Consider the following 19,052-nt stretch of genomic DNA (forward strand, 5'->3'; position numbering starts at 1 on the left):
AGTTGTCCCCCTTTTAATGATTCTGAGTTTGATCACTTGATCAAGGGGGCATCATGCGATTTTTACCTTGATACCAAGTCTCTTATTTTGCCTTATGCCTCAGGTTTAAAAGGCTTCATATCTGTGCCAAAGCCTGCCAGGAACTCTAAACTAGTTTACTTCTCTGGTCTCTTCTGACACTTCTTCCTTACCTGTTTCTTGCAGTGTTCTCTCTCTTCTGTTTAATGTCTCCCCCACTTCTCTGTGAGCTTAGTTTCCTAACCAATCATCCATCTTCCTCCACCATCCAAGCAGTTCCTGAAATTCTATTCTATGAAGCTCCCATGAATTTAAATACACTGATCACAGTTGATGTTGGCTTTTCAACCTCAAGTTTACTGCCTCATTTTTAGAATGTGCCACAGAAACAAGGGTTATTTCTACTAAATCTGTTCTGTATATGACCTCTAATGGCAATACGTAAACATAGGTGCTTACTGATGACTATGACATGAAGGTCTCAGTAGTTGTCATCTGCATCTAATAAGAGTTTTCTCACTGAGCAAAGCACTAGTGAGTATTTATGCAGTCGTTTCTGCCATTCATTTAAAATCCACCTGTACCTCCCTCTGTAACTATGTTTGCAAACCAACCACAGCAAGAAGGCACAAATATTTTCAAACACCTTTGTAGGATACATCTTATATACTATTGACTATTGACTATTTGCCAGTAATGTTTGTTTTTTTTTTAATGCCTGGATCATCCTAATTGCACAAATTGGACCATCATGGGCGTTCAGCAATATTTCTCACCAACAGGAAAAGCAAATATATTCTGAGAATGTTTTCTCAAAACAGGTCTTATTTTGAAGCTGTGTATTAGTTACTACACATGCAAAATGAATTAAGAATTGAGATCACTGTCTGGATCATTCAGACCAAAAGTCAGAGAAGTATCCAGAGAAGGCAAAAAAGTGTTCCGCCGAGTTTGGATTATTTGGGTAACTCCACCAACCATCCAATTCATGTGGATTGTATAGTCCAGCTTAGGCCTAAAAGTAAATCATCTGTTTATATTCTTTCTAGTTAGCCATCATCTGCCTACTATTATATGTACAAGAATAACAAGTCTGTTGACATCTCATTTTCTTGCTTTTTACCATCTGTGTTCCAACTTGGAAACTAGGGAGAAAGATACTGGGCACAGAATTTTAAAAGGACCTGCTCTTTTCCTTTCTCATGACCAACCTAAGCTGAAATGACTAAACAATGCAAATGGCACTGAATTCATCCTCCTTCTCCAAGGCTTGTCTGGGGCAAACCGTGCAGCATACGAGGTTTACTTCAGCCCCACTGCCCCTATAAAAACTTGCCCTTAACACAGTAATCCAGTCTTTACTTCTAAGCTAAATGTAAACTGATGATATTCCTTCTCCAAAAAGCATGTGTTTAAACCTGGTCTTCAACTGAGGAAGGAAAAGGTCCCTCTTAAGTAGGCATTTCAGGCTCCGCAGGCAGACCAAGGTTGTGTGGGGCGTCAAGCCTTCCCTGTCCTACTGAAGTTACATGACATAAGCAATCACCTGCTCTATTTTTATGTTTGACTCTATCAATAGGTAAGTGTCTTCTAAGCTAGTATTTGCATAGTTCTGTAACATTTGCAGAGCATGTCACATTACCTTGTCTAATCTTGACAAAGCCCCATATTCTTGTCTCCACTTTACAAATCAGGAAGCTGGCTCCCTGCCACCAAGTGCTGAGCCCATGGCTCTAACCAAGGTCTTATAACTCTACATGGCTGTTCTTTCCATTCTGGTCTACAAGCCAATTTTGCCTCTTCCCCTAGAAGAAAGGAGATGACCCAACCATGGACTTGCCCAGCCCCTAAAGGTGTTCTCCAGGTATCAAAAGCAAGAACGATTGATTCTACTACCAACAGGTATTTCACTCACACACACACAAACACACACACAATTTTTTGACTATTCAGGTAACAGCAGGAATAATAAATAGATCTCGCCTATTCTTCTCACAGGGGGTTCAAACCATAATCAGGTGACAGGAGAAGAACCACAGGACAAAGCTATGTCATGATCACATAATTCCAAAGCAGGAAGCACCAAGTAACTGGGGTAGAGGAACCAGTAATTTTATGTTGCTTTTACTAGGCAGATTCAATGATGAGTTTTAAAGAAAAGTCAGCCTCTCTCTCACTTTATGATATATAGACCTAAAGTTACACATAAATCCAATGATATTTAAAATGCACTTCAAACAACTCATGCATTGCCATTCTAGTTATAAGTTTTTATAAGAAAATAAAAGATGACAAATTATTACTGTATGATGGGTTCAAAACTTGACTGTACCCACTAACCAGCAAACTATTGCAAAAAGGCATGAATATTTTCAAACATCTTTGCAGAGTACTTTTCACATACCATATCTCATGCCTGACACATGTTTTATACACAGATCACTGTAACCGAAAAAATACCAACAGGCAATCATAGACTTCTGGCAGCATTTCTGGAAGTTCAATACATACAATTATCTTATAGATCTTACAGATGCTCCCAAATATCTTACAATGCTTACAATTATCTTATATCAGGGGTTGGCAAACTTTTTCTGAAAAGGGCTTTGCAGACCATATTTTAGGCATTTCAGATCATATGACCTCATTGGAAGTATACCATTCTTCTGTCCATAGCATGAAAGCAGACATAGACAGTATGTAAATGATGGGTATGGCTGTGTCCAATAAAGTTTTATTTACAGTATCAGGCCCACAGGTCAGTTTGCCAACCCCTTCTACAAAAAACTTATTTTTACCAAGTCTGTCTTTCCTACTACAATGAGACTATACCTAGAACACATCACTAAAATGGGCTGGGCAGTGCTGCTCACCTGCGACCCAATAGTCTCCTGGAAGCACCGGCCAAGCTGCGTCTTCGCAGCCACTGGATACACGTGAGGAATGACTTGCTGGTGGGAGTATGAGGAATGGACTGTCTGGGTCTTCTGGACAGGAAGCCCTTGGTAAGAGACTTGGGACTGGCCTGGTTGAGCTTCTTTTACCTTCTGGCTTGTTGGGCCATCAACTCTTGAAACCTGATGTATCTGGACTGAGGCCTCAGGAGGGTGCTTCACATGGATATTGACTATGTTAGGAGGAAATTTCACTAAAACAGATTGGGAAGAAAACTTATCAGTCATAAATAATTAATACGCACATCAGGATGAAAGTAAATGTTCATGCTAGTCAGCGTGAAACTAAGTTTTATATATACACATACACTTAAGTACATATCTATTATACCTGGGATAAATGATACATTTTTAGTGTGTATCTATTTTTGCTGCACAGCCATTAAAAAACTCTTGAGAGTAAAAGGGGACACTCAAAAATTAAACCTGAATTTATATACTTTAAAGAATAAAACTGCTTTTACAAAGAGAAATTTAAACTTCTCACAGTAACAGATCCATGAGACAAAAATTTTTTTCAGAGGAGTCATAAAACTATGAAATTTGTGCTACTTGTGGTCATACATTCTATCAAACAAGAGTAATAAAGACTCAAGAGTTTGATTATTTTTGAATTTCTCACAAAGTTTCCACCGTAGAGACCGTAGGATTTACAACACAATTTCACAAAGCATAGTTCTCTTACCCTTAAACCTGGTGTGTACATAATTTTGTGCTTCCCGTGACACACACAAAATACCAAAGTGTGATATTTTACATCTCTATTTTCTTTCTCTGCAGCTTTCACACAGAATTTCATCTTCTGATGCTAAGATTCAGGTTTTAAAGAATAAGAGCCAGTAACACTTCTCTGACCCCTTTTTAAAAAATTGTACATGTGTAAGAGGTGCCAGGTTGAAAAGAATGAATTAGTCATAGAATTTCTGAGCTCCAAGTGACCTAGTTTACCTTCCTCTACAGATGAATAAACTGAAGCCCAGGGAGGTGAGGTTATAGATTGTTTAGAACTAAAACCAAGCGCTCTTCGACTACAAAATAGACTTGGTGTTCATCAGCAAGGTACTGTGTGATCTACTAGTTTATTAATCCCATAAGGGCCAGAACACCATCTTGTTTATCTTTCCATTTCCCAGGACCTGCCAGAACAGTGCCATGTATGTTTATCAGCTCTTGGTCCTGCATCACCAGAGAAAGATGGGCTCCATTTTCTTATTTCCTAGATACCATTCCCTACAGTCTAGAAAGCACTGGCACCATAAACCTGGGCCCATATTCTGTTCCAATACCAGCCCTGCAGACACTTGGCTTCTGTATGGGTTTGGCATGTTAACAGAGTTCTGACAAATGGGCAAAATCAAAATAATCAGCTTACCTTTGACTCCTTGCTGGCTGGTCATGGTCAGAGGCAAAGTATGTGTTGAGTGGACGACATGTGTTCCCAACGCCTTGCCTGACTGCTGGGAATGCTGATAAAGTTTAGGCACGCTAGCACCATGGACTGGAATCTGACAAAGCTTCCCTGTGAAATTTGGAGGGCACTGGCATTTGTCCCTTGAACTGCATTGGCCTCCATTCATACATGGAAGATGGCAAATTACTGTAAAGGAAAAGAGAAAATGTGGAGAGTTGGTTAGTTTCTCAAATGCTAAGTAACAATCAACCAACAAAACTCCCCCAAAGCACAGCCAACATATTCCCAATGACTTTAGAAATGGTAAACAAAGGAATATACACTATGACAAAAATACTTTCTTTTTTTTTTACTATCTTTTTGTTTCCACCTTAAGTAAGTCATTTAGCTCTCCAATTGCTTGTGGTTGTTCACCCACAATGGTGGAAAAAATTCATGGGAAAAAATATACATGTATATAAATATATATAAAGTAGCCACTCAGGATATCTCTTGCATTCTATAATTACTTTGCTTTCCTATTTAATTACTAGTTTATTTACTGTCTCCCTAGATTATAAACTCCTTGGGGGAAAGGAATATGCCTAGTTTAATGACCTTTGTATCCTCAGCACCTAGAATAATGCCTGGCACACGGTGGACATTAAATATTTCCTCAAAGAATAAACAAATGAGAGTGCTAAAAATAATATCTGTTGAGAATTTTCTCTACGTAAGACACTGAAATAAGTGCTACCCAGAATAAGGGAGCAGAATAGCTTGAATCCTGCTTTACAGGAATTTGCAATCTCACTGGAGTAACAAGACCACAGAGAAACCTAGAAGTAGCAGTGATTAATAGTTGGAAATTTATTTAGAATACCAAAAGATAAAAGGACATGTTTGGGTGAAGAATTTTAAAAGGAGTTTTAAATTCTGGCTAAATTCAACTTAAGGCCAACCTATTTATCACGAATGAATTCTTCCTATCAGCCCTTGAGCTGATCGGATTTCCAGCAGCTTAAAAAATAGCCCTTCAACTCCATTTTCTTCCAGCTTCTACTCTGCTTCAATCCTCTCCTCCATGACCAAACTTTCCAAAAGAATTGTCTGCTCACTTCTCCACTCACTATCAGCCAGCAAGGGCCACATTGTGTTTCCCTTTCCCCACACCTCTCCTACACTGAAACTCCTCTTCATCAGGTCACTAATGGTCTCCATGTTGCTAAATCCAATGGATGGATTTCAGTCTTCCCTTGGCTTCTGTGACATCTCAACCCATCTAGTTTGCTCTTTCCTCTTTGTTCACTGTATCTTAATATTCTTTGCAGACCCCACTCTTTCCTTACCCTTGAAAAACTGATGTGCTTCAAGATCTGGTCTTAAAATCTTCTGCTTTACTAACTCCATGCATTCTGATTTCAGCCTATCATATGATGATGTCACCCAAAACTATATTTCTTAGCCAAAGCTTTCTGCTGTGCTCCACACTGTCTACTACTGTTTATTTCCTGTAGATCTTCTACAGGCATCTCAAACTTACAATGTCCTAAATGGAACTTGATCACCTTCCCCTAACATCTCCATTCACTGAGAGACGCTTAACAGAAACCTGAGGGCTGCTCTATCCTTTCACCCACCCAAACATCCATCTCCAGGTCCTGCCTTCTACACATTCATCAAATATGCCCACATCTTTCTCATCATAGAGATCCTGTTCTCTCTGAAACCTCATTCCCTACAATCTAGCTACACTGACCTGGATTCAGTTCCTCAGTGGACAGGGCCTCTCATCCCTCCTTAAGCTTTATATACCCTGTATATAAACCCTGTGTTCCAGTGGCCTGGAACACTCTTTCCATTTGTCCCCCCTCACCTACCTAACTCCTACTCACCTTTTGGATACTGCTTAAACCTCAGTTCCCTGGAAGCACTTCCAATTGCCCCTCATCTAGGTTTGGTGCTTCTCCTCTGTGCTTCCGTGGGCTCTCATTCACTGCTCATCATGCTGCTTGGCTTACTGCATTACAATCACCTGACTACTTTTCTGTACACCTCATTCAACTAGAGTGCTGTGAGGTCAGGGACTTTAATGTTTTACCTCTAGCATGTAGCTCAGCTTTTAGAAAAAAGGCTGCAGCTCAAAAAAAAAAAAAAATACTAGATGAAAGAATGAACACATTCATGGCTACCACTTTGTCAAATACCATTGTACATACTACAGAAGAAAGTAAAAGCTAACTGGAACTACTAGGTAATACATGATAACTAAAAATACAAATAAGTAACATTGGAAAATATAAAATGTAAATTCTGTGGAACTCCAGTGAAAAGTCATTTCTGGGAAGTCAAAACAGACTTTACAGGAGAGCTCATTTGAGATAAGTCTTTGAAGCTGGGTAAGCTTCAGAAAAACAGAAAGGATTGTATCTTAGGAGGATAGTGTGTAAGAAAGGGGGAAGTAGGCATATTTGGGAGATAATGAGAAAGTCTATCTTGTTGAAACCCCAGATTCCTGAGGGGAGGGGTCAGGTGATAAACTAGAAGATGTAGGCTTAAGTCAGACAATGGATAAAGGCCTGATAAAAAGTCTGGATTTTATTCTGTAATTAGTAAGTTATTTTGTAGACCCCAAGGAGAGAATTTTCCAGGAAGATTACTCTTGTGATGGCATGTGGCATTAGCTGGAAAGGAGAGTGACCTAGGTGGAGAAGTCAGATAGGAGACTATTAAAATAACTGAAAGACAAGTTGAAAAATCCATGGATTAGGATGATGGCAACAAGAATTAAAAGAAACATGAAGTAATATTATGATAGATGGGCAATCAGTACAACATGGAGATACGACACAGGAAATAAACAGCAAGCCAAAGAAGAGGGAAGACAGTGAAGGAGAAAGGAAAGAGCTGGAAAAAATGACCAAGGTAACCACCTAGAACTATGTCCAGGATCTCACTATGTGGCAGATGAAGTCAAAACTGCCCACGCTGGATAGGGTCTGGAATATGTTTCCACCAGTGTCTGATCCACACTGAGGTGCAGAGTAAGAAGAAGAGTCAAAGCTGACTCTGAGGTTGAGTCAAAGACTTTGTAACTCCCAGTTCAATTCTGAATTGAATTTCTAAATGACAGGTTGGCTACGCGGGATGGGTTCAGTGTTTAATGGGCAAGGACACAGGGAGCCTGGCCAAGATTTCACAATACTACAAATAACTTATAACTGGAATACAAGCACTCCTCACTTTTGTATGGTTCCAATATGCATGAATTTCAGTTAATGCAGTTTAGCTAAATAACTTCAGTCCCCCAACAACACGGTATGAACTTCATTTGCCACAATATTAACTAGGTAACTGCATAAAGTACAAACTTCACTGCTAGCGCTTTGGTCCACAAACCACTACATAAATAACAGATGTGTACCATGATCAGTAATCAATCATGTCACTTCCTTCAGAGGCTGTTGGCAATTGATCCCAGCATATCTGTTATTCAGTTCATGCACAGACAGCAAAGCAGGTAGTTGTGTTGCCTCCTCACTTTACATTGATAAACTCGCATGACATTTTACAGAAGTGTACAGTCAAAAGGGCCAACAACAACAACAAAAAAGCGTGGCAAAGAAATGAAAAGTGGTGACATTGGAAGTGAAATTGGAAAGTGGTTGTGATGTAGGATAAAGATGGTCCAAAGGAAATAACATCAAAGGAACTCACAGATATTCCACAACTTTGAAAGCATAATGGTAAGATATTGGAACCTGATTCAAACTTGGGAAGGAGTATAACGGCTCACTAAGGCAAAGAAGAGATACTCCACATCATAAAGTACATGAGAAGAAAGCAAAAATGTGCTAACTACTCTTGTTAAGTTCTACTCGAAGAAAGAAAACACTTTAATTCTCAGTGTTTCTAACATTTTAAATTACAGGGCACTAGATAAATATCAGCTTTACTATTTTTCTTCCTTTCCCTATAAATACATCACCTACAGTAAAACAACTGTAATGTTTTGACAAAAAAATTTTTTAAGGTGATAGAACTAGTAATTTTCCCATTGATTATTAAGATCGTTTTGCACAGTTACAGCTTGCATGGTTATTTTTATGGTCCTGCATCACCATGCAAAGAGGACTACCTTTAATCTTTATTAAAATAACTTCATCTATGTTATCATCTTTTTTTTTTTTTTTTTTTTTTTTTTTACAAAGAAGCTGACTTTTGTTTCTAATATCAATAGCAGATTTTGGAATCCAACATGAATTTAATTAGCTTTGTTTAAAACTATTTTTAAACCTCTGAGATAGCTTCCACACAAATATTTCAAGAACTGTACTAGTCTAAGTGGATACAGCAATAATCCCAGAAGAGAACTCCAATAACCCTGTTTCTCTCTGGTCACAAAGGAAACCGTTTCTGCTTATTCCAACCAATAACAGACCACTATTTATAACCATTTATGAATGAGAAATAAAATACCTATTCTCCTGTTCCCGCATTTTCACAACATCTAAACTATAATTTAAAGTTCTTTGCCCCAGCTCACTCACTGTGCATTGAGTTCTTTGTGGCAGGTGCTATTTTTAAAGTTAAATAGTCTTTTATGTCAAAGAAAACAAATTTAAAATCAACCTACAAAAGTTAAGGATTTAACTATGAATAGTTTCTTTCTGTTTCAAAAGTTCATGCCACTCTCAAAACATCGCCTGGTGATATATAGTCTGTGCAGCCAGCGTTCTATAAAACTTTCTCAACATACGAAGAGGAAAAAGAATAAGTTATCTTTAAGGCTGGCTTGTGGAATGCTGGTTGTAAGTCTAGCTGTGGCACATATATTTTAGAACATATAACTGGAAGGTGTAATGCAGAACGCTGGCTGAGAAATTCCATAACCTTGTCAGCTTGACATTTTGCTGGCCATCACCATAATTCACTACATTGCATCATACAGTCACCTGGGACCTACAGCAAATAACAAGAGGTATATGGGCCTTCAGCCTGTTATTCTAGAAAGTGGAATATCGTGACAACCGCTCCCAGTATCTCATGGTACAACTATAAAAGGTCACAATGAGCAAAAGGATCCAGGCTGGAAGAAAAAGTTGGAGGCTTTAAATATGCCCAGCATTTCAGTGCGTTCCACCATTCACACTGGTCTGTAAAACAACTTGCAAGACTCAAGAAACTGGACTGACAGGATAATATTCACAGTCTGTGCCACAAATTGGAACTTAGTTTAAATGAATAGGTACTGACTTGGATACAAATATGGGAAAACCGAATTTTCTGCAGATTTGAGTTATAAAAAGCTAGACTCTCATTCTTCCCTGTTATCTTAGCTGACTATAAAAATATTTCAGCTGCTTGTCCCCAAAAGGCGCTCTAAGAATGTACTTGACTTTCCTACAGCAACACCCGGGCCCCTCCACCCACCCCCTCGCTTTGCGTGCCAGCAGACAGACTGTTTCAAGTTACTGTGGCTAAGGCAGAACAGGGAAAACAAACCTCCATCTGAAGGAAAACTTCCATCTGTCATTTCACAGAACAGACATACACATGATTTTGATTTGAATAGCTACTTCAACTTTCCCACTTGTCTCTGATTAGGAGAATAACGTTCCCTTAAAGGCTTTCAACATTTTGTTTGATGTCCCTTGCAGGGTGAAAAGAAAGCAATAACATTTTTAGAAAGTACAAGGTATCATTTTATTTCTCCCTCAATATACCTACATCACCCTCTTTTAAAGGGTACCCATAGATTCTATTCAGCCAGAAAGTAGGTTAAAAATGTAGTTACTTAAAGCGTTCAGATAACAAGTACGTCAGATAATAATTAAATGCCACAGCAGGGCTTCCTTGGTGGCGCAGTGGTTGAGAATCTGCCTGCCAATGCAGGGGACACGGGTTCGAGCCCTGGTCTGGGAAGATCCCACATGCCGCGGAGCGGCTGGGCCCGTGAGCCACAATTACTGAGCCTGCGCGTCTGGAGCCTGTGCTCCGCAACAAGAGAGGCCGCGATAATGAGAGGCCCACGCACCGCGATGAAGAGTGGCCCCCGCTTGCCGCAACTAGAGAAAGCCCTCGCACAGAAACGAGGACCCAACACAGCCAAAAATAAATAAATAAATAAACAAAGTAAACAATGCGTTTAAAAAAAAAAACATTTATAAATGCCACAGCAAACCACTGCTCATTTTAAGAACCTATCCCACTTTTTAAAAACCTGCATTCTTGCCTTTTAATTCAGTATGCATCATCCTGCCACACCAAAAAATAAAACAAAATAAATAAAGCAACTGAAGCTGAAAGCCAAGATGGAAGTCACGTTCCTTTGGAGCAAGGACAGAGGAACTGAGGAGGGCTCGTCTTACACAGAAGCCAAGAAAGGAAGTACAGAGATTAGTAGGCATTTACTAAACTCTAAGTTTGAGTATTTTTATTGAATGCAGGGATTTATCATTGCTGTGCTCCAAAACTGCTTACAGCCAATTCTTGATTATGTGTCTGCTAACGTATACTAAGTCCCAGACTGAACCAAGAAAACATTCAAGTAACAGGTTGTCTGGAACAACCTGTCCAAGGAGGTGACATTTCACCTAAACCTAAAAGGAGAAGAATCCCGTGATGTGAAAGTTGGCAGAAGAATGTTTGCAGAAGAAGAAATATTAGGAGCTAAGACCTTGAGGTGAGACATGGCTTAGAAAGGCCCAGAAACTGAAAGGAGGCTGATGTGGTGGGAATGTCAGAGGAGAAGAGCATGTGAGAAAAGCTGGGTGGAGAGACAGAGCAGGGCCAGATTCCTGTTTCTTTCCACAAGGATATAGGGCTGCCTATAATACAGTAAACAGGAAAAATATAAGTAAGTTAATACTTGGGACCAGGACAGATTATGAATCACAGGAGACAGAACCAGGGGAAGAGAAAGAACAAGGATAAGTAAGGGTAAGTAGAATCATCTATTGTATACACAAGAAATGTGCACTGTAAACTTGGCTTTGAGCTTCTGGACCTTAGCCAGATTGAAGTTAAATTCTGGAAGGTTTAATTTAAGACTCAGATAGATAATGATTCTACAGATAAGAGGACTTTTAAAAAATTCTTTATATTGATTACATATGGGCATGATAATCGTAGTGGGTGGAATGGTGGTCTCCCAAAAGATACACCCATGTCCTGTGAATGTCCAGAATCTGTGAATATTACTTCATGTGGTAGATGAGTGAACACCACCTTACAATGCAAAACAAATGCAATTAGAAATCCTGAGAGGAGGCACTTGTCCTGGAGTATCCAGGTGACCTCTCATTTCAGTGACAAGGTCCTTTTAAGAGTGAGGGCCAGGGAGCTTTGATCGAAGAGGAAGAGGCAATATGACTGAGGCAGAGATTGGAATGATGCAGCTAGAAGTCAAGGAGCACCAACAGCCATGAGAAGCGGGAAGAGGCAAGGAACGGACCCTCCTCTAGAGCCTCCAGAGGGAGCGTGGCCCTGCCTACACCTTGATTTTGATCTTCTGGTCTCCAGAACTGTGAGAGAATACATCTCTATTGTTTTAAGAAAAAAAAAAAAAGAAGAAGAAAAAGGTATAATAATACAATGTGTGTAACATTATGAGACTAATGTTCTTCATAGTACATGTAAAAGGAAAAAACAGAGTCTAAAGATATCTTGGAGCAAAGAGAAAATGCTTCCACAAAAGCTAAAAATGCACCCACCGTACTCTTTGCTGCCATAGACAATCTCTTTGTTTTACCTGCTCTGGAAATTAAGATGACCATTTTCATCCCATCCCCATCTATCAAATGCTAAAGTACACTGGACTAGAATTAAAGGAAATTCACATTTCAACAAATGCAATATCTCAACCTTAATACAAACAAAAATCCCACAAATCTAATTTTTAATGCTGGTGCACATTAGCGAATGCTTGGATAGCACATTCTGTTTATAATCCAGGAGATAGGAAGCCCTACCACCCACACATGCATCAGAGCTTCCTATTTGGGATAAGACCATTCATCATCTCAACTTTGTTTATGGCTTTCTGCTCACTGATCATCAACCTCACCATAGCTGTGGGCTATCTAATTTGATCTAGTTTTACATTTTTCATAACCTATGGAGCCTCCTATATCAAGCAAATCACAAAATTCCACTTTATATCCTCCATCCACAGAGGCTTGCTCTCAGTAACTCCCAAACCCTGGGCTCTTTTACCCTTAGGAATAACACAGCAACATCTGCAGGCTACAGAGTAAACACACCAGTCCCACACACTTTGGGATAGGGGCAAATCATTTCATTTTGTGGATTACTGTGCCCTCCTCTGCAAAAGGGGGTGGTCCAATGACACAATCCACAGGTTTCTACAATTAAAGTTCTATTCCTACAATTAAAGTTCTCAAAATGCTAACCAAGTTAATAGAGTGAAATTCAGATTTCCTCATCTCATCTAATGAGACTGGCATGATATAAAATTTTTAAAAGGGACAAATACATATCCAGCCACTTGCAATTTACATAGAAGGGACAGGGTTAATCTGTTACGTGGTGTGCTTTGTTTTTATTTTAGTGTATAATCAGACACTGATTCAAACATAAGTTGCCTATTTCGTAACAACGCAGTTAATAAAATGCCCAGAGGTTTATGCAAAGCTGACTTCACTTGGGAGAATTATGTAAACATAATTGGGGAAATGATAGTGCTGTACACTAATGGACAGGGAGATAAGTTTCACAAAAATAACGACACACTTCATCCTTAAAGACCATACCTTTTACAGTGGTATCACTGCAACTATCTTCAGGGACACGAAGTCATTTTAGCTACTGTAGCAGGGCATTTTCTTTAATGTCATTGCAAAATGCTTTCTCAAGAACCAAGTAATACCACTTAAGCTATACACAATATTAACAATAAGTTTAAAAATGTACTGCACCGGAGGGAGGAACACTCCCAAACTCATTCTAGGAGGCCACCATCACCCTGATACCAAAACCAGACAAAGATGCCACAAAAAAAGAAAACTACAGGCCAATATCACTGATGAACATAGATGCAAAAATCCTCAACAAAATACTAGTAAACAGAATGCAACAGCACATTCAAAGGATCACAGGCAGGGTGGGAGGGAGGGAGACGCAAGAGGGAAGAGATATGGGGATATATGTATATGTATAGCTGATTCACTTTGTTATAAAGCAGCAACTAACACACCATTGTAAAGCAATTATACTCCAATAAAGATGTCAAAAAAAAAAAAAAGGATCATATACCCTGCTCAAGTGGGGTTTATCCCAGGAATGCAAGGATTCTTCAATATATGCAAATCAATCAATGTGATAAACCATATTAACAAACTGAAGGAGAAAAAACATATGATCACCACAATAGATGCAGAAAAAGCTTTTGACAAAATTCAACACCCATTTATGATAAAAACTCTCCAGAAAGTAGGCATAGAGGGAACTTACCTCAACATAATAAAGGCTGTATATGACAAACCCACAGCCAACATTGTCCCCAATGGTGAAAAACTGAAACCATTTCCACTAATATCAGGAAAAGACAAGGTTACCCACTCTCACCACTATTATTCAACACAGTTTTGGAAGTTTTAGCCACAGCAATCAGAGAAGAAAAAGAAATAAAAGGAATCCAAATCGGAAAAGAAGAAGTAAAGCTGTCACTGTTTGCAGATGACATCATACTCTACAGAGAATCCTAAAGATGCTACCAGAAAACTCCTAGAGCTAACCAATGAATCTGGTAAAGTAGCGGGATACAAAATTAATGCACAGAAATCTCTTGCATTCCTATACACTAATGATGAAAAATCTGAAAGTGAAATTAAGAAAACACTCTCATTTACCACTGCAACAAAAAGAATAAAATATCTAGGAATAAACCTACCTGAGGAGACAAAAGACCTGTATGCAGAAAATAATAAGACACTGATGAAAGAAATTAAAGAGGACACAAATAGATGGAGAGATATACCATGTTCTTGGATTGGAAGAATCAACATTGTGAAAATGACTATACTACCCAAAGCAATCTACAGATTCAATGCAATCCCTATCAAACTACGACTGGCATTTTTCACAGAAATAGAACAAAAAATTTCAGAATTTGTATGGAAACACAAAAGACCCCAAATAGCCAAAGCCATCTTGAGAAAGAAAAACGGAGCTGGAGGAATCAGGCTCCCTGACTTCAGACTATACTACAAAGCTATAGTAATCAAGACAGTATGGTACTGGCACAAAAACAGAAATATAGATCAATGGAACAGGATAGAAAGCCCAGAGATAAACCCACACACATATGGTCACCTTATCTTTGATAAAGGAGGCAAGAATATACAGTGGAGAAAAGACAGCCTCTTCAATAAGTGGTGCTGGGAAAACTGGACAGCTACATGTAAAAGAATGAAATTAGAACACTCCCTAACACCATATACAAAAATAAACTCAAAATGGATTAAAGACCTAAATGTAAGGCCAGACACTATTAAACTCTTAGAGGAAAACATAGGCAGAACACTCGATGACATAAATCACAGCAAGATCCTTTATGACCCACCTCCTAGAGAAATGGAAATAAAAACAAAAATAAACAAATGGGACCTAATGAAACTTAAAAGCTTTTGCACAGCAAAGGAAACCATAAACAAGACCAAAAGACAACCCTCAGAATGGGAGAAAATATTTGCAAATGAAGCAACTACAAAGGATTAATCTCCAAAATTTACAAGCAGCTCATGCAGCTCAATATCAAAAAAGCAAACAACCCAATCCAAAAATGGGCAGAAGACCTAAATAGACATTTCTCCAAAGAAGATATACAGATTGCCAACAAACACATGAAAGGATGCTCAACATCATTAATCATTAGAGAAATGCAAATCAAAACTACAATGAGATATCATCTCACACTGGTCAGAATGGCCATCATCAAAAAAACCTACAAACAATAAATGCTGGAGAGGGTGTGGAGAAAATGGAACCCTCTTGTGCTGTTGGTGGGAATGTAAATTGATACAGACACTATGGAGAACAGTATGGAGGTTTCTTAACAAACTAAAAATAGAACTACCATATGACCCAGCAACTCCACTACTGGGCATATACCCTGAGAGAACCATAATTCAAAAAGAGTCATGTACCACAATGTTCATTGCAGCTCTATTTACAATAGCCAGGACATGGAAGCAACCTAAGTGTCCATCGACAGGTGAATGGATAAAGAAGATGTGGCCCATATATACAATGGAATATTACTCAGCCATGAAAAGAAACGAAATTGAGTTATTTGTAGTGAGGTGGATGGACCCAGAGACTGTCATACAGAGTGAAGTAAGTCAGAAAGAGAAAAACAAATACCATATTCTAACACATATATATGGAATCTAAAAATAAATAAATAATAAAAGGTTCTGAAGAACCTAGGGGCAGAACAGGAATAAAGACGCAGATGTAGAGAATGGACTTGAGGACACAGGGAGGGGGAAGGGTAAGCTGGGACGAAGTGAGAGAGTGGCCTGGACATATATACACTACCAAATGTAAAATAGATAGCTAGTGGGAAGCAGCCACATAGCACAGGGACATCAGCTTGGTGCTTTGTGTCTACCTAGAGGGGTGGGATAGGGAGGGTGGGAAGGTGGGAGGGAGACGCAAGAGGGAGTAGATATGGGGATGTATGTATATGTATAGCTGATTCACTTTGTTATAAAGCAGAAACTAACACACCGTGGTAAAGCAATTATACTCCAATAAAGATGTTAAAAAAAAAAAAGCAAACCAAGATTCCCTGCCCTCCTGGCTCTTACCTTCTGTCATCTCATCATCTTTGTGAGACTCTGGGCATGAGAAGAATCTTGGTTTGGGGCCCAGGAGCAGGACGGCATTCGATAAAGGCTTGTTCTCTCAGTTCTACAGGCTACCAAACACCTCTCTGAGCATGAAAAGAGGTCAGGCAGGGCACAGAGTTGGGTGTTCCAGGGAGGGACCTTCCACAGGGCAGGGCTGGGGCTCCACCTGTAGTGGCCCTTGAAGGGTCTGGATAGGAAGACCTGGGCAGATGTTTTGTGGTGACAGCAGCTCATCAGCACTGGGTGGGGAGTGGGAGAGTACCCTTGGCGATCCTCAGGCACTCTTGCAAGGGGTACAGTAGGGATGAAGGTTCTGTGTAATCAGGCAAGGGTTTGGGGCTAGCATAGCTTGGGTTTATCATTGCCATCTAGGCAATGATAATGCCTAGAGGGGCATCCAGGTTACAGTTAGGATTAACCACAGTTCACATTGGCAGTCTTTTGTCCCTATATAGCCATGATACTGTTCCATGCTATACGCTGCTACAGAGCCTGAATAGCTACATAATATCCCATTAAGCTGACAGATGGTAAATTACATAGTCATCCCTTTATTGTTTGTTTACATTGCCTGAATTTCTTTTTTAACTACTGCAGATAAGGCTGCAAGGAACATCCTCAAGCATGTAATTTTATCTTTCTTAGTAATTCTTTCCTCATGCATTCAACTAATATTGGGTAATTGCTTAGTATGTAACAGGCAATGTGCTAGGTGCTATCATCAACAAGAAAAACATATGAGCCAATTAAAGCAATGTAACCATCTTATCATGGGGGAGGACAGGGAACACAGGCATTAAGAGCAAGGGCCTGGAAGCAGATCTCGAGGGGGTGTGAACCCCAGTTTCACCATTTCTTAGTGGTATGACCATGGACAAGTTATTTAACATTCCTCTGCCCCTCATTTCTTCACCTATAAAATGAGCATAAAAAGTGTAACCCCTCATATGGTTGCTGTGTGGCTTGAATGAGGTCATATATTCAAAGCACTTAGTAGTCAGCACTCAGTAAGCATTCAGGAAATGTTAGCCATCTGCATAATCTCCCTGATTAGCATACAGTGGGAACATATAAAAGGGGAAACCACACCAGTGCATTGGCAAGGAAGGGGTGTGAATATCCTTATCACCAGTCAGGTCATGCAGTATACTGCATGTGATTTCATTCACTACTCTGCTCCCGGTATCCAATGAAGAGATGTTGAATTGCTGAGTATATCAATAGATGAATCTTCTAACAAGAGTTTATCAATTATTAACATCAAGAGCAGTATATGAACATATCCAAATTCACATCTTGTCAAAACTGGATTTTGTTCTTAAACATTACTACCACTTTAATAGCTTCAAAATAACTTCTAAGCTGCGATATTCTACCTGCAATCAGGTTAAACTATAACAATGTTGATTTCACATGTCTATTTACTAAAGATTTTTAACGGTTTTAACATTTGTAACTTTTTTTTTTTTTTTTACTGTTTTTATTTTCTCTTGTTTGAACTATCTTTATATTTTACCTATCCCTTAGAATCGTAATGATTTTTAAAATTACTTTAAGGATGGTTCTTATGGATAATACAATTTAAGATTTTATTTGTCCTAATGATGAAAATACCTTTGCAAACATATTTCCTGTTCATTGTAGTTTAGTTTGTTTGGATACAGATATTTTATTATTTCCATATAATTAAGTTTATAGGTTCCTTTCTCTATAATGTTCTGTTTCATTCCTTTAAAAGCTGCTACCCCTCCAAGTGTCTGATAAATAACCTATTTCATACTAGCTCTTTAGATTATTTCCATCTCTTTCTTGCTTATTTAACTTGTTCCATCTGGACTTTTTACCCAGTGTATAAATATGGGTTATCACTCATTTTGCTTCAAATTGCAATCTAAATGGCTTCACATTAGTTATAAAATAAAACTTCCTTTCCCATTTTTTTTTAAAAGCTAAGTTATTTTGAATGGAAGTCTTCAAAAGGGGGAAGACATAATGTGGTGGAAAAAAGAAAGAAAAAAGGGCAGTTTAGGGTGGAGTCAAGGATGGGAGGAGGTGGGAGAATGCAGGATAACAGAGCAGAGGCCCAGGACTAATACAATAGCAGAGAAACATTCCCTGAGAGACATGAAAGAAGAAACTCACTGGGTAATAAAATGAAATGGGGTCTGTAAAATTCAGTCGGATGCCAAAAGGGATAAATTCTGAGTAGACAATGTTTGGGAACCATTACTATACACAAAAATCTGCATGGCCCGTCTACAGCTTCCTTTTATTCCCACCCTCCATGGATCGTTACTCTTCCATGGCTCCCACCTAACTATGCCACCCTAGGCGAGCATATTTCTTTATCCTGGTCTTTTCTTTCTTTCAAAGAGCAGGGATCCCTTGCAGCATTCTCTTCCTGAGTAGTAAGCTGTCACTGAGGAGCATAAAGGACGGTGACACTGGGATGCAGTGCAGGACGTCACAATCACCATGATTAGGAAAATATCCAACGCAAAGGATACAGAATATCCTGTGTAGCTGCTGATGGGACGTGCATTTGAGCAAGGCAGCCACAGATCTTTCTAGAAATCTGAACTAGAAAATCCTTAGGCAGGAAAACAGACTCCTAATGCCTTCTTTACATACTTAAGAGTCCAGGCAGATTGTGACCTTAAAACCTCCATGTAACACAAAAATGCACAGGGAAAACCAGTTTAGAAGCCTGTCTACACTGGTGGGTGAACTATCCCAAATACTGATGAATTTCAAAGTTTTACATACAGGTGACAGAATATACACATAGGTATAGACAGAGATTGCCTAAATTCA

General features: G+C 39.1%; 1 protein-coding gene across 12 annotated transcripts in view; it reads right to left on the minus strand.

The window, feature by feature from the left end:
* Positions 1 to 19,052, minus strand: part of LTBP1 (latent transforming growth factor beta binding protein 1) — a 432,848-nt gene that overhangs the window by 208,161 nt on the left and 205,635 nt on the right. For all 12 annotated transcript variants that reach the window (XM_057557919.1, XM_057557920.1, XM_057557922.1 and 9 more), the window contains 2 exons: positions 4,345 to 4,569; positions 2,892 to 3,166 (listed from right to left, as the gene is read on the minus strand). In XM_057557919.1, the coding sequence (XP_057413902.1) occupies positions 2,892 to 3,166; positions 4,345 to 4,569 (500 nt within the window). The remainder of the gene's footprint in view (positions 1 to 2,891; positions 3,167 to 4,344; positions 4,570 to 19,052) is intronic.

Source organism: Balaenoptera acutorostrata, chromosome 12, assembly GCF_949987535.1.
Source record: "Balaenoptera acutorostrata chromosome 12, mBalAcu1.1, whole genome shotgun sequence".
In the NCBI taxonomy this organism is placed as follows: Eukaryota; Metazoa; Chordata; class Mammalia; order Artiodactyla; family Balaenopteridae; genus Balaenoptera; species Balaenoptera acutorostrata.